The 12750-nt window shown below is 54.7% G+C and overlaps 1 protein-coding gene across 1 annotated transcript in view; it reads right to left on the reverse strand.

Moving 5' to 3' along the window:
- The window catches only part of DCTN1 (dynactin subunit 1), a 129909-nt gene that overhangs the window by 91085 nt on the left and 26074 nt on the right, over positions 1 to 12750 (reverse strand). The window contains 1 exon segment of the mRNA XM_075916079.1: positions 836 to 1084. Within this exon segment, the coding sequence (XP_075772194.1) occupies positions 836 to 1063 (228 nt within the window). The 5' untranslated portion in view covers positions 1064 to 1084.

The raw sequence follows: 12750 nt of genomic DNA on the forward strand, positions 1-12750 counted from the left end.
AGGGGGTTTGGGCAGTGACCTGGGGGAGGGGTTGGGGAGCAGGGTGGGGCGCTGGGTGCCAGAGGCAGGCGCTGGCTGGGAGGAGTTTAAGTGTCTCCTGGCCAGCAGGCTGCAGCACCCCAAGGCAGGCCTGGCTCCCCGCTTGCTGCAGCCCCCGCCCCCTGGAAAATGCAGCCTGTGCCCTCCCTTGCACTGCCCCTGGCTCTCAGGCCAATCTCGCAGCTCCGACTGGCTGGCTGTTTCCTGCCAATACAAGCTGAGAGATAGGCTGAGGTCAGTTCTTATCGGCTGGTTGTTTCTGGCCAATAGGAGCTGAGGATTGGGCTGGGGGTGGGGACACTGCATGAAGCCCCCCCTGCCTGCAGAGCAGAGAGCAGCAGGGACTGGGTTTTAAACTGCAGCAGCTGCATGCCTGAAGGCCCCGGCAGGGGGGTCCGCGGGCAGATCCAGTGGCTTGGGGGGGCTGGATCTGGCCCGTGTTTTGCCCAGCCCTGAGCTATACCCATCTCTACCGATAGGCCAGGCAGGAGGAGGAGCCCGCCCAGTCTGAGGGCAAGTCGGTCATAACTCAGGTTGGGTCCCAGTACTTCTAGCTCTTCCTGTTTACTCCCCCTACTCCTTGGACGTGCGGACAGTCATCTAAGATGCGGAACAAATCCCCCCCGACTCCCTCGTTTCCTCTACTACACGACTGCCATTCTCCATGTGCCTTGCCACAGCCAGCCTCCTGCGGAGGTCCCCTCGCTCATACTCACCTGCGGGCCGGTCGTAACGCCCTCCCCACCCCCGGCAGGCTGGCGAGCACAGAGCAGGCCAAGCTGGCCAGGGGCTGTACCTGGGACTGTCGCACAAAGATGCCGTGGTTCTCCTCGCAGGTGAAGTACTTCCTGCCTTGCACACTTCCATCGTTCTTGCCCTTTGCTTCATCCAGGATGACTCCGACCCACTTTCCTGTGGCGAACAGAGTGGCACCGACGTAGGCCACGGTCCCACGGTGTCCCTTCCCGATGACTTCCACTCGGGAGCCCACTTTCAAGGGCTTGCCGCTGGCTTCCACACTCATCCTGGCTCCGGTGCTTGACACCTAGAGGAACAGCAGGAAAAGAAGTGAACATCTCCAGCTACCCTCAGCTGCATTGTCCTCACTGGGGAGGAGACTGAGATCTCCTCCTTCGGCTGGAAAGCAGCACTGTCGGCCATGGCCTCTGCGAGGACACCGCCTCTCCCGCGTGGGGGTTTGCTTCCAGTCAGATGAGACAGTGGAAAAGGGTTTAAGTGAAGCAGATGACTGATCAAAACAGCCGTTGCTACAATTCATTATCTTCAGGAGCAATCATCATATAAGCCAGGCATGTCCAAAGTCCGGCCCGCGGGCCAATTGCGGCCCGTGTTCCGGTTTAATACGGCCCCCCAGGTAATTTGGCAATATCTATCTTTTATGGCCCCCAACGAATCCATATGTATTGAGATGAATACATTGTAAAATCTCAGTTAGTCAGTTGGTCTAAAGCAGTTATAAATATATTTGGACACAACATGTATACTTGGTGTTATGTTCCTGTTCATATTTTTTGAACTTAAAAGTTGACGGACAACCTTTATTACCAATAATATGTCATGTACTTTACAATGTTCCTGACATATATTTCAGCTTCCTGGATTTTTTTTTCGTTTGGGCTTCAGATATGAAAGGCAGAGTGATTTAACACCTGTTTAGATTTGTCATCCATGTGACGAAATGAAAAGCATGCCGTTTGCAATAAACTTTGCATAAAATAGTTAATTTGCATTTAATTTTAATGGTTCAAAGAATGTCAGGCAAAATGGTCGGCCCTCATGCATGTTCACTTCATCAAATCTGGCCCTCTTTGAAAAAAGTTTGGACACCCCTGATATAAGCCCATACACCTTGGGGCGGCCACCCGTGTGAAACACCACGTACACCCCGTTAGCTAGCGGTCACTGCTCCTCCTGGGTTTCAACGCGCGCACTAAGCACAGCTGATATTTCTGGAAGAGCCACGCAGCTTTGAGAAAGTGTGACTCATCTGCAGCATCCCTGGCCTCTCCTGCTAGAGGCTAGGGATGCTCCTATAGCCAGTGGTCCCTCTAAGCTTTTCCAGCCGCGGGTGGATTTTTCCATCCATGTGCAGAATACCAGGGCCCGCAGGAATGCACAGCACCAGCAGAAACACAAAACCTGGCTGCGGGCGCTCTGCCAGTCAGCTGGGTGGCATCGGACTCTCCTAAGCGGCTACCCAAGTGCCCAGCTTATAGGGAACACTGCCTCGCAGGGAGGCAAGCCACTAGCCGACAGGCATGAGCTTATCAGGAGTCGAGTAGTCACGCGACTAGTCGCTTCACCCCCACCCCCCTTGCAGCCTCTATCACAGAGAAGCAGCAAGCGGGGGGAGCAGGAGCCAGTGCTGAGGGAGCCGGGTTAATAGCCGCTTCCCCCCAGCCCCGTCTGCGTGGGACATCCCTGCCGCTGCGCCTCTCCCTCTGAAACGTACACGAGGCACCGCGGCCCTTGCACGTGTCAAAGGGAGAGGTGCAGTGGGGTCCCTGCCGCTGGGAGAGGTGCAGTGGGGTCCCTGCCGCTGCGCCTCTCCCTGTGAAACGTACACGAGGCACCGCGGCCCTTGCACGTGTCAAAGGGAGAGGTGCAGTGGGGTCCCTGCCATTGCGCCTCTCCCTGTGAAACGTACACGAGACACCGCGGCCCCTGCACGTGTCAAAGGGAGAGGTGCAGTGGGGTCCCTGCCGCTGCGCCTCTCCCTCTGAAACGTACACGAGGCACCGCGGCCCTTGCACGTGTCAAAGGGAGAGGTGCAGTGGGGTCCCTGCCGCTGCGCCTCTCCCTGTGAAACGTACACGAGGCACCGCGGCCCTTGCACGTGTCAAAGGGAGAGGTGCAGTGGGGTCCCTGCCATTGCGCCTCTCCCTGTGAAACGTACACGAGACACCGCGGCCCCTGCACGTGTCAAAGGGAGAGGTGCAGTGGGGTCCCTGCCGCTGCGCCTCTCCCTCTGAAACGTACACGAGACACCGCGGCCCTTGCACGTGTCAAAGGGAGAGGTGCAGTGGGGTCCCTGCCATTGCGCCTCTCCCTGTGAAACGTACACGAGACACCGCGGCCCCTGCACGTGTCAAAGGGAGAGGTGCAGTGGGGTCCCTGCCGCTGCGCCTCTCCCTGTGAAACGTACACGAGGCACCGCGGCCCTTGCACGTGTCAAAGGGAGAGGTGCAGAGGGGTCCCTGCCGCTGCGCCTCTCCCTCTGAAACGTACACGAGGCACCGCGGCCCTTGCACGTGTCAAAGGGAGAGGTGCAGAGGGGTCCCTGCCGCTGCGCCTCTCCCTCTGAAACGTACACGAGGCACCGCGGCCCTTGCACGTGACAAAGGGAGAGGTGCAGTGGGGTCCCTGCCGCTGCGCCTCTCCCTGTGAAACGTACACGAGACACCGCGGCCCCTGCACGTGTCAAAGGGAGAGGTGCAGTGGGGTCCCTGCCGCTGCGCCTCTCCCTCTGAAACGTACACGAGGCACCGCGGCCCTTGCACGTGTCAAAGGGAGAGGTGCAGTGGGGTCCCTGCCGCTGCGCCTCTCCCTCTGAAACGTACACGAGACACCGCGGCCCTTGCACGTGTCAAAGGGAGAGGTGCAGTGGGGTCCCTGCCGCTGCGCCTCTCCCTCTGAAACGTACACGAGACACCGCGGCCCTTGCACGTGTCAAAGGGAGAGGTGCAGTGGGGTCCCTGCCGCTGGGAGAGGTGCAGTGGGGTCCCTGCCGCTGCGCCTCTCCCTCTGAAACGTACACGAGGCACCGCGGCCCTTGCACGTGTCAAAGGGAGAGGTGCAGTGGGGTCCCTGCCGCTGGGAGAGGTGCAGTGGGGTCCCTGCCATTGCGCCTCTCCCTGTGAAACGTACACGAGGCACCGCGGCCCTTGCACGTGTCAAAGGGAGAGGTGCAGTGGGGTCCCTGCCGCTGCGCCTCTCCCTTTGAATCACAGCACACTAGAACGAGCAGGGCCCTCGAGAGTCATCAAGTCCAGTCCCTGCCCTCGCAGCAGGACCAAGCACTGTCTAGACCATCCCTGGCAGGTGTCTGTCCAACCTGCTCTTCAATATCCCCAGGGACGGAGATTCCACAACCCCTCGGGCAATTTATTCCAGTGTGTCACCCCCGACAGGCAGGAAGTGTTTCCTAATGTCCAACCTAAACCTCCCCTGCTGCAGTTTAAGCCCCTTGCTGCTTGTTCTATCCTCAGAGGCCAAGGAGAACGATGTTTCTCCCTCCTCCTTGTAACTCTCTTTTAGGTACCTGAAACCCACGCTCATGTCCCCTCAGTCTTCTCCTGTCAAACTAAACCAGCCCAATTCCTTCAGTCTGCCGTCACAGCTCATGTTCTCTAGACCTTTCCTCATTCTTGTTGCCCTTCGCTGGACTTTCTCCACATCTTTCTTGAGCATCCAACCGCTGCACGTCTCCCTTTGAAACATACAAGGGCCCCAGGAGGTCACGTACATTTCAAAGGGTGAGGCGCAGAGGACTAGCAAGTGCCTCCTTTACTGACTAATTCCATCGACTTTCCTACTGGAAATTCCATCGACTACTTGATTAGCTGATTACTGGAAATTTAACATCCTTGCTGCCTATCAGCAGGGCTGTTGGGTTTGTGAACCTCCTGTTCCTCAGCACCATGCTCTCCTACTCCTCTTCCAAGAAGCCTGGCTGGTCCACGTCTTGTACATGAGAACTAGCAGCCTCCCTCGGCCAGCATCCCCAGCTCCCCAAATCCGGAACGAAGCAGAGAGTCAGAAAAGACCCTCACTCGCACCTTCAAGACATGCAGTGTCCTCTGAATTTCCCACCCATGCTCGTTACAGGCTAATGTGCACCATGCCTTTGTAGGATGCACCTCGCACACGTAATGCATTCAGAGGCTCCCACCCGGGAGCACAAGGCCGGGCTACACGCAATCTAGACGCTCAGCCTCCCCGGGAATACGTGTGGTGGTGTACCCGTGAAGCACACGCCTCCGTGGGCCAGCGCCGTGGCACAGCTCTATGAGGGGCACTCGCTGACAAGCCGAGGTCCAGCATCGCTGGCCTAGATGACAATGTTGCAGTCACATGTTACGGGTCTCCTCGGGCACTCAGACTGTGCCCAGGACAAAAAGGAGTTTAGATCAGCAGCCCCCCTCCCCCCCCAGCTTTACAGACAAATCAGTCGGGGTGGCACTCAATGAGGAGAAAAAAGAACACCCTCACTGAAGCAGCCCCCAGGTGGGACGGAGAAAGACCCTCCCCCCAGTCTCCTCACACACCAGGGCCTTGGGGGGCCAAGGCTAGTAGATTTGGCTGCTCCAGCCCCACAGGGAGGCGGTGGGGGAGGGGGTTGGCGCACCAGTATAGGCTCCCCAATGCTGAGGGGGAGCCCTGAGCCTGGGGGGGCACATCCAGCCTTAGGCTCCCCAACTGTGTAAAGCAGGGGAGCTGCCCTCAGAAGGATCCCCGTGCAAGCGCTCACACAGCACCCCAACGGGTGATCAGCACACTGGGACTCGGCCGTACAACGGGCACAAGCAAGAGAAAGAGCCGGTCTAGAGGGAAGGGATGAGCGCGGGATCGGATCAGACACTGCCTTGGCCGCACCCACGTTCCAGCAGTGCCGAGAGCCCGCGGGACGTCCTGCTGCAGGGCTGAAGGAGCACACATCGCTCAATCAGCCCAGCCCACAGGAAGGGCGGCCATCTTGTACCAGCCATACTTGCAGCTCAAGCAAGGACTAGCATGAGCATCTGCACGCCACGCAGCATTTCCATCTCCACTCGTAGTCCAGCGACGCGACGCGCTGTCACCCAAGCTCGGCTCTGGGTTGTCTTCCAGCCCCCGAGGCTACTGTACTGCTCTGCACCACAGGCGAGCTGCACACAGCGCCCATGTGACACAGCGGGGTGTTGTCCTCTCGTTGCTGTACTGTGCTCTGCGTGGGTCCCACTCTCTGGAGGGGACAGGAGCGTCTTCGGCCTGCCGCCGGAGGGCCAGACAGGAGCTAACTCCTGCCCAGAGGGGAGGTGGGGCGGGTAGGATCTGGGGGATGAGGCAGTCCTGGCGCAGTTAGGAGGAGAGGGGGCTTAGAGCAGGAAAGGGGGGAGAAGGGCCCGGGACCCCTTCCCCCAAGAGGAAGAAGGCTGTCTGCTCTCGGTCCCTGTGTTAGCATCGATCCCTGTGTTAGCATCGATCCCAAGCTACGCTGTGTCCCTGGGAACCAATAAACCTTCTGTTCTGCTTGCGGCTGAGAGTCCCGTCTGCTGCAGGGGCCCGGGGACCCCCCACTCCGTGACAGCCTATGGCCCTCACCGGGGAACGATCCCCAAGGCTGGCGAGCTGCGCCCGAGCCCTCCACCGTTTTACCGGCTAAGACATGTTCAGTCCAAGTGGTGCCCTCGCAGGTGACATGGCCACCTCTTCCAAGTTGAGCTTTCCGTGACCTCGGCTGGAGCTTCCCTCCCTGGGACACAGAGCCCAAAAACAAAGACTGCCCCAACTCTCACTGGGCACATGGACACAGGCTGGCCCCCAATCAGGTACAACCCTCTTCCGTCAGATACACAGGCAGGAGGCCATCCCAGTTGCGTTCCACGGACAGGTAGAGGCACATGGAACCAGCTCACCAGGATGATGGGAGAGACTTTTGCTTAGCCTTTCCCATTAGTGAGCGGCTCTGAAGGGAGGAGCAGGACTCCTGGATAAAAGCATGTTCTTAGGAGCGGCGTTCCGAAACAGTCAGCACAGATTCACCACGGGTTGTTCAAGTCCTGCCGGAACAACCTGATTCGCTTCTGTGATGAGGCTCTGTGGACATGGGGAAGTCCATGGATGCGATTTACCTTGACCAGAGCAAAGCTTTTGATTCAGTCTCCCACCATGTTCTTGCCAGCAAGTGAAGGAAGTCTGGATTGGATAACTGGATTGTAAGGTGGATAGAGAGCTGGCTAGACTGTCAGGCCCAATGGATAGTGAGCAATGCCTCGATGTCTGGCTAGCGGTTGGCTTCAAGCAGGGTGCCCCAAGGATCGGTTCTAGAGCCAGTTTTGCTCAACATCTGTATGAATGACCTGGCTGAGGGGATGGATTGCACCCTCAGCATGTTTGCAGATGACACTAAGCTGGGGGGAGTGGTAGATGTGCTGGAGGGCAGAGATAGGGTCCAGAGTGACTAGACAAAATGGAGGATTGGGCCAAAAGAAATCTGATGAGGTTCAACAAGGAGAAGTGCAGAGTCCTGCACTTGGGACGGAAGAATCCCAAATATTGTTACAGGCTGGGGACCGACTGGCTAAGCAGCAGTTCTGCAGAAAAGGCCCTGGGGGTTACAGTGGATGAGAAGCTGGAGATGAGTCAACAGGCGCCCTTGTAGCCAAGAAGGTGAATGGCATATTAGGTTGCATTAGAAGAAGCATTGCCAGAAGATCTAGAGAAGTGATTGTTCCCCTTTATCCGGCTTTGGTGAGGCCACATCTGGAGTGTTGTGTCCAGTTCTGGGCGCCCCACTACAAAAAGGATGTGGACACATTGGAGAGGGGCCAGTGGAGGGTAACCAAATTGCTGAGGGAGCTGGAGCACATGACCTACGAGGAGAGGCTGAGGGATTTGGGTTTGTTCTCTTCTGCAGAAGAGAAGAGTGAGGGGGGATTTCAGAGCAGCCTACAACTACCTGAAGGGAGGTTCCAAAGAGGATGGAGAGAGGCTGTTCTCAGTGGGGGCAGGTGGCAGAACAAGGAGCAATGGGCTCAAGTTGCAGTGGGGGACGTCTAGGTTGGACATTAGGAAAAACTATTTCCCTAGGCGGGTGGGGAAGCCCTGGGATGGCTCCCTAGAGAGGGGTGGAATCTCATCCCTAGAGGTGTTTAAGTCTCGGCTTGACAAAGCCCTGGCTGGGATGAATGAATTGGATTGGGTTGGCTCTGCTTTGGGCAGGGGCTGGACTCAATGCCTCCTGAGGGCTCTTCCAGTTCTGGGATTCTCTGAAAACACAAGGACAGACGAGAGAGGTGGAGATAAGAGCACAAGAAGGACACGAACAAGACAGTGATCCAACGGCACAAGAGCGACGGAGACAGCCATGATGGACACCAAGGAATCAGGCAGTGAAAGAAAAGGAAAGGCCAGATGTGACTGGAAGGGGGCAAGGTATATTATGCCTGCAGAGTTCTGGACGGACCCACGTGGGTGGAAGTGAGAGTGACTGAGGCTGAGAGCAGGAGGGTATGGCACTCCACGAAGTTTAAAAGGTGTTACAATTGTTTCCCTAAAACTGGTTTCTGATGTATAAAGAGGACCTGAAATGTTGCTCTTAAAACAAGTGTTTGCACTTCCTTTTACGTTAGCGAGATCACCAGCATGGAGTCTGGGTTTGCCGGAGGAATGTCTCAGTATCTCGGCTATTTATTGCACCTTAATATTTCATTACACCTTAATTAAAGTCTTGTTGAGAGTCTCTACGGGGCCACAGGACTACCTGTTGTTTTGAAAGTTACAGACTGCCACGGCTACCCTCAGACGTTTCATCATGAACAGACCCCTTTCTCCAAAGTCTTCAGTAGGCACTGGGATAAAGCAGGGAAATTGAACCTTTCGAGCCTGGCAACATCCCTGGTCCAGATGTCCACTTATGGGTGTGGCCCAGTTTGCCACAGTCCCAGAAAGTTTGTTTACAGCCACCAGCCCATCTCCGGCAGCTGCATGGTGGCTGCCCAGCTGCTCCTGGGGCAGGACTGCCACCCGGCCCCACCCCTGGGAGCAGCTGGAGCCGCGGCTCTGCGGCTCTGCTGAGGGGGTGGGTGGGTGGGACTGAAGTTCTTGGTGTGTGCCCGCGCAGGCGCACACCTTACAGGGAACCCTGGTGTCAGACTAGAGAGGTCCAACAAGCATTTGAAGCCATCTGATCACACAGCCAGCCCCAGTCTCGAGCCCTGTCTTATCAGCTCCCTGACCACCAGAGAGTCCTCTGTAGCAGAAGAGAGCCTGGGGGGGAGGGAGGATCTCTTATACACGAAGTCACACAACACCTCCCAGCTCTGCTTCCCGCTTGTTTTTGGTAATACAGGTTGGACCTCTCTAGTCTGACACCAGGGTTCCCTGTAAGGTGTGCGCCTGTACGGGCACACACCAAGAACTTCAGTCCCGCCCACCCCCTCAGCAGAGCCGCATAGCCCGCATTGCAGAGCAGGGGGCGCATGGAGAGAAAGAGCAGGCCCGTTTGTTTTCCTCTTTGAAAAACCACCTCTTCAAATCAACACACAGCAAGCTCCATGTCTCCCTCAAAGCAAGCCAGCCCTTCTCGCCAAACTTGGCAAGGGCGACGCGGTGTGGCGCTCCCGCCCCGCCCAGACGCCGACCCCTGCCACAGTCACTGCCGCCCAGCGACGGGGCCTTTCCCCAAGTCGACGAAGCCCCTCCTGAGACTGCAACAATCATCCAGGCAACGCAGCAGGGAGAAACCAATCCCACTGATGTTACCGGAGAGGATCCTGCACGCTCCCCAGTGGTCTGCAGCTCGCTAGCATTGTGCCCCGCGCTCATCGCCAGACGCCCCCGGCTGTAGCGCAGCACTACACAACTGGAAAAGCCAAGTGAGCCGACTGGAAACGTTGAGCCTCGGTGTCCCGGCCCGACTCGTCTGGCGCACACCCGCTGCAGAAGGAACACGCTTGCAGAACACGATTATTGTCTGTGCTGTTCTGAAAGGAAAGCCCTAGTGGCTTTGCTGATCAATCGCAGGGGCTTTTCCCAGTCAGTAAAAGCCCTCAAAAGCCTTACGGTTTGTAACTTCTCTAGTCCCCTGTACAATCACAGCCCTTGAAAGCTGACTGCTCACTTTTGGGGACTTTGCAAGTCTTGATGAACCCTCCGAGACCAGTGCAGTCGGCTCAGCGTGAGGGAGGGCTGATGCTGGACTTTTGGATCTCAGTTCCCCCTCCGTTAATGGGGAGGCAAAGCTTGCACCGAGCCTGGTGGGGCGACCAGGCTCAGCGAAGGGTTGTAAGCACTAAATCGGTGACGGATCAATTCAAAAGGCAAACTTCATTCCTGTCTTCACCCCTCCCGTCTCTCTCCTCTTCCTCCTTCCCGTCAATGGCCTTCTTTCAGAAAACCCTCTCCCAACAAACCCCAACCAAACACCAGTAAAACTGAAACCATGGAAGTACCCTGGCACACTGCTGCCTCTGCACCAGCCGGCTCCCTGCAGAGGCCCATGCCCTACCCCTCCACGCTGCTGCCTCTGCACCAGCCGGCTCCCTGCAGAGGCCCATGCCCTACCCCTCCACGCTGCTGCCTCTGCACCAGCCGGCTCCCTGCAGAGGCCCATGCCCTACCCCTCCATGCTGCTGCCTCTGCACCAGCCGGCTCCCTGCAGAGCCACATGCCCTGCCCCGATGAAGGAGTCTGATGAAGGAATGCCAAACAGTGAATGCTAGTGGAAAGGGGGTAGGTTTAGAAGATAAAATAAAAAAGAACAAGTTAATAATCACTTAGAAAAGTGAGATGTCTGCAAGTCACCAGGACCTGATGAAATGCACCTAGAATACTCAAGGAGTTGATAGAGCCACTGAGCCTTTAGCTATCATCTTTGGAAAACTATGCAAATTAGGAGAGATTCCAGAAGCCTGGAAAAAGGCAAATCTAGTGCCAATCTATACAAGGGAAATAAGAACAATCCAGGAAACTACAGACCAGTGAATTTAACTTCTGTGCCAGGGAAGATAATGGAGCAAGTAATTAAGGAATCCATCTGCAAACACCTGGAAGATAATAAGGGGATAGGTAACAACCAGCATGGATTTGTAAAGAACAAATCACATCAGACCAATCTGATAGCTTTCTTTGATAGGATAACGAGTCTTGTGGCTAAGGGAGAAGCGGTGGGCGTGGTATACCTAGACTTTAGTAAGGCTTTTGATACTTTCTCGCATGATTTTATCAATCAACTAGGCAACTACAACTTAGATGGGGCTACTATAAGGTGGGTGCATAACTGGCTGGATAATAACTACTCTCTGAGAATAGAAATGTAGCCGTGATAGAAATGTAGCTGTGTTAGTCTGGGGTAGCTGAAACAAAAAACAGGACTATGTAGCACTTTAAAGACTAACAGTTCACAATCCTGCTGGAAAGGTATAACAAGTGGGGTTCCGCAGGGGTCTGTTTTGGGACAGGCTTTGTTCAATATCTTCATCAATGATTTAGATATCGGCATAGAAAGTACACTTATTAAGTTTGCAGATGATACCAAGCTTGCAAGTGCTTTGGAGGATAGGGTCATAATTCAAAATGATCTGGACAAATTGGAGAAATGGTCTGAGGTAAATAGGATGACGTTTAATAAGGACAAATGCAAAGTGCTCTGCTTAGGAAGGAACAATCCATTTCACACACACAGAATGGGAAGTCAGTGACTGTCTAGGAAGGAGTACTGCAGAAAGGGATCTCGGGGTCATAGTGGACTACAAGCTAAATATGAGCCAATAGTGTGATGCTGTTGCAAACACACAAAAAGCGCAAACATGATTCTGGGCTGCATTAACAGGTGTGTTATGAGCAAGACACAAGAAGTCATTTTTCCGCTCTGCTCTGCACTGATTAGGCCTCAACTGGAGTATTGTGTCCAGTTCTGGGCACCACATTTCAAGAAAGATGTGGAGAAATTGGAAAAGGTCCAGAGAAGAGCAACATCAATGATTCAAGATCTAGAGAACATGAGCTTGGAGGAAAGGCTGAAAGAATTGGGCTTGTTTAGTTTGGAAAGAAGACGACTGAGGGGGGACATGCTAGTGGTTCTCAAGTATCTAAAAGGGTGTTACAAGGAGGAAGGAGAAAAATTGTTCCCTTTGGCCTCTGAGGACAGGACAAGAAGCAATGGGCTCAAACTGTAGCAGGGGAGGTTTAGGTTGAACATTAGGAAAAACTTCCTGCCTGTCAGGGTGGTTAAACACTGGAATAAATTGCCGAGAGGGGTTGCGGAATCCCCATCCCTGGAGATACTGAAGAGCAGCTTGGACAGACACCTGTCAGGGATGGTCTAGACAGTGCTTGGTCCTGCCGTGAGGGCAGGGGACTGGACTCAATGACACCCAAACTCCCTTCCAGTTCTAGTGTTCTAGGATTCTATGAAAAACTGGTAACAACTCTATTTTTGATCAGTTCCAAATACTCGATTTAACTAAAACATTCGATTTCATTATTTAAGCAGCAGCTGCATCTGTGGAGCTCAGTTTGGAAAGCAGAGAGAAGAGGCACTCTCCCTTGCAGATTCACTTAATGGTATTTGCAAACAAGAGTCTAATGAATAAAATGGCATCTAGGAAGAGCTTGCCCTACTTTGCTTAATTTCTCATTCGGGTTAATGCACTTGCAAAAAAGTATCTAGCGTGAAAATAAGGCATCAGTTTCTTAGTGCGCTTCTCACTTAGAGAAAATAGTTGGTTGCTGTAATTATTAACACTGCAGTCAATTGCTGTCCTAGGGTATGTGTCACCCAAGTGATTAATCATCCAAGACGCTCACATCATCCATGCAAGCGTCATCAGTACAGAAAGAGGGAAGACAAGCCTGGGGGGAAGTAAAAGGGGCTCACAGTTTGAGGTACAGGGTGTTTATTTTTTTAAATCAGTTCACAAAATAAAGAGAAGAAGAAAGTGGCCGGAAAGGTGTGACGTTTGAGGCCGTGCCCATGCCGCGAGGAGT

Source organism: Pelodiscus sinensis, unplaced genomic scaffold, assembly GCF_049634645.1.
Source record: "Pelodiscus sinensis isolate JC-2024 unplaced genomic scaffold, ASM4963464v1 ctg76, whole genome shotgun sequence".
Lineage (NCBI taxonomy): Eukaryota > Metazoa > Chordata > Testudines > Trionychidae > Pelodiscus > Pelodiscus sinensis.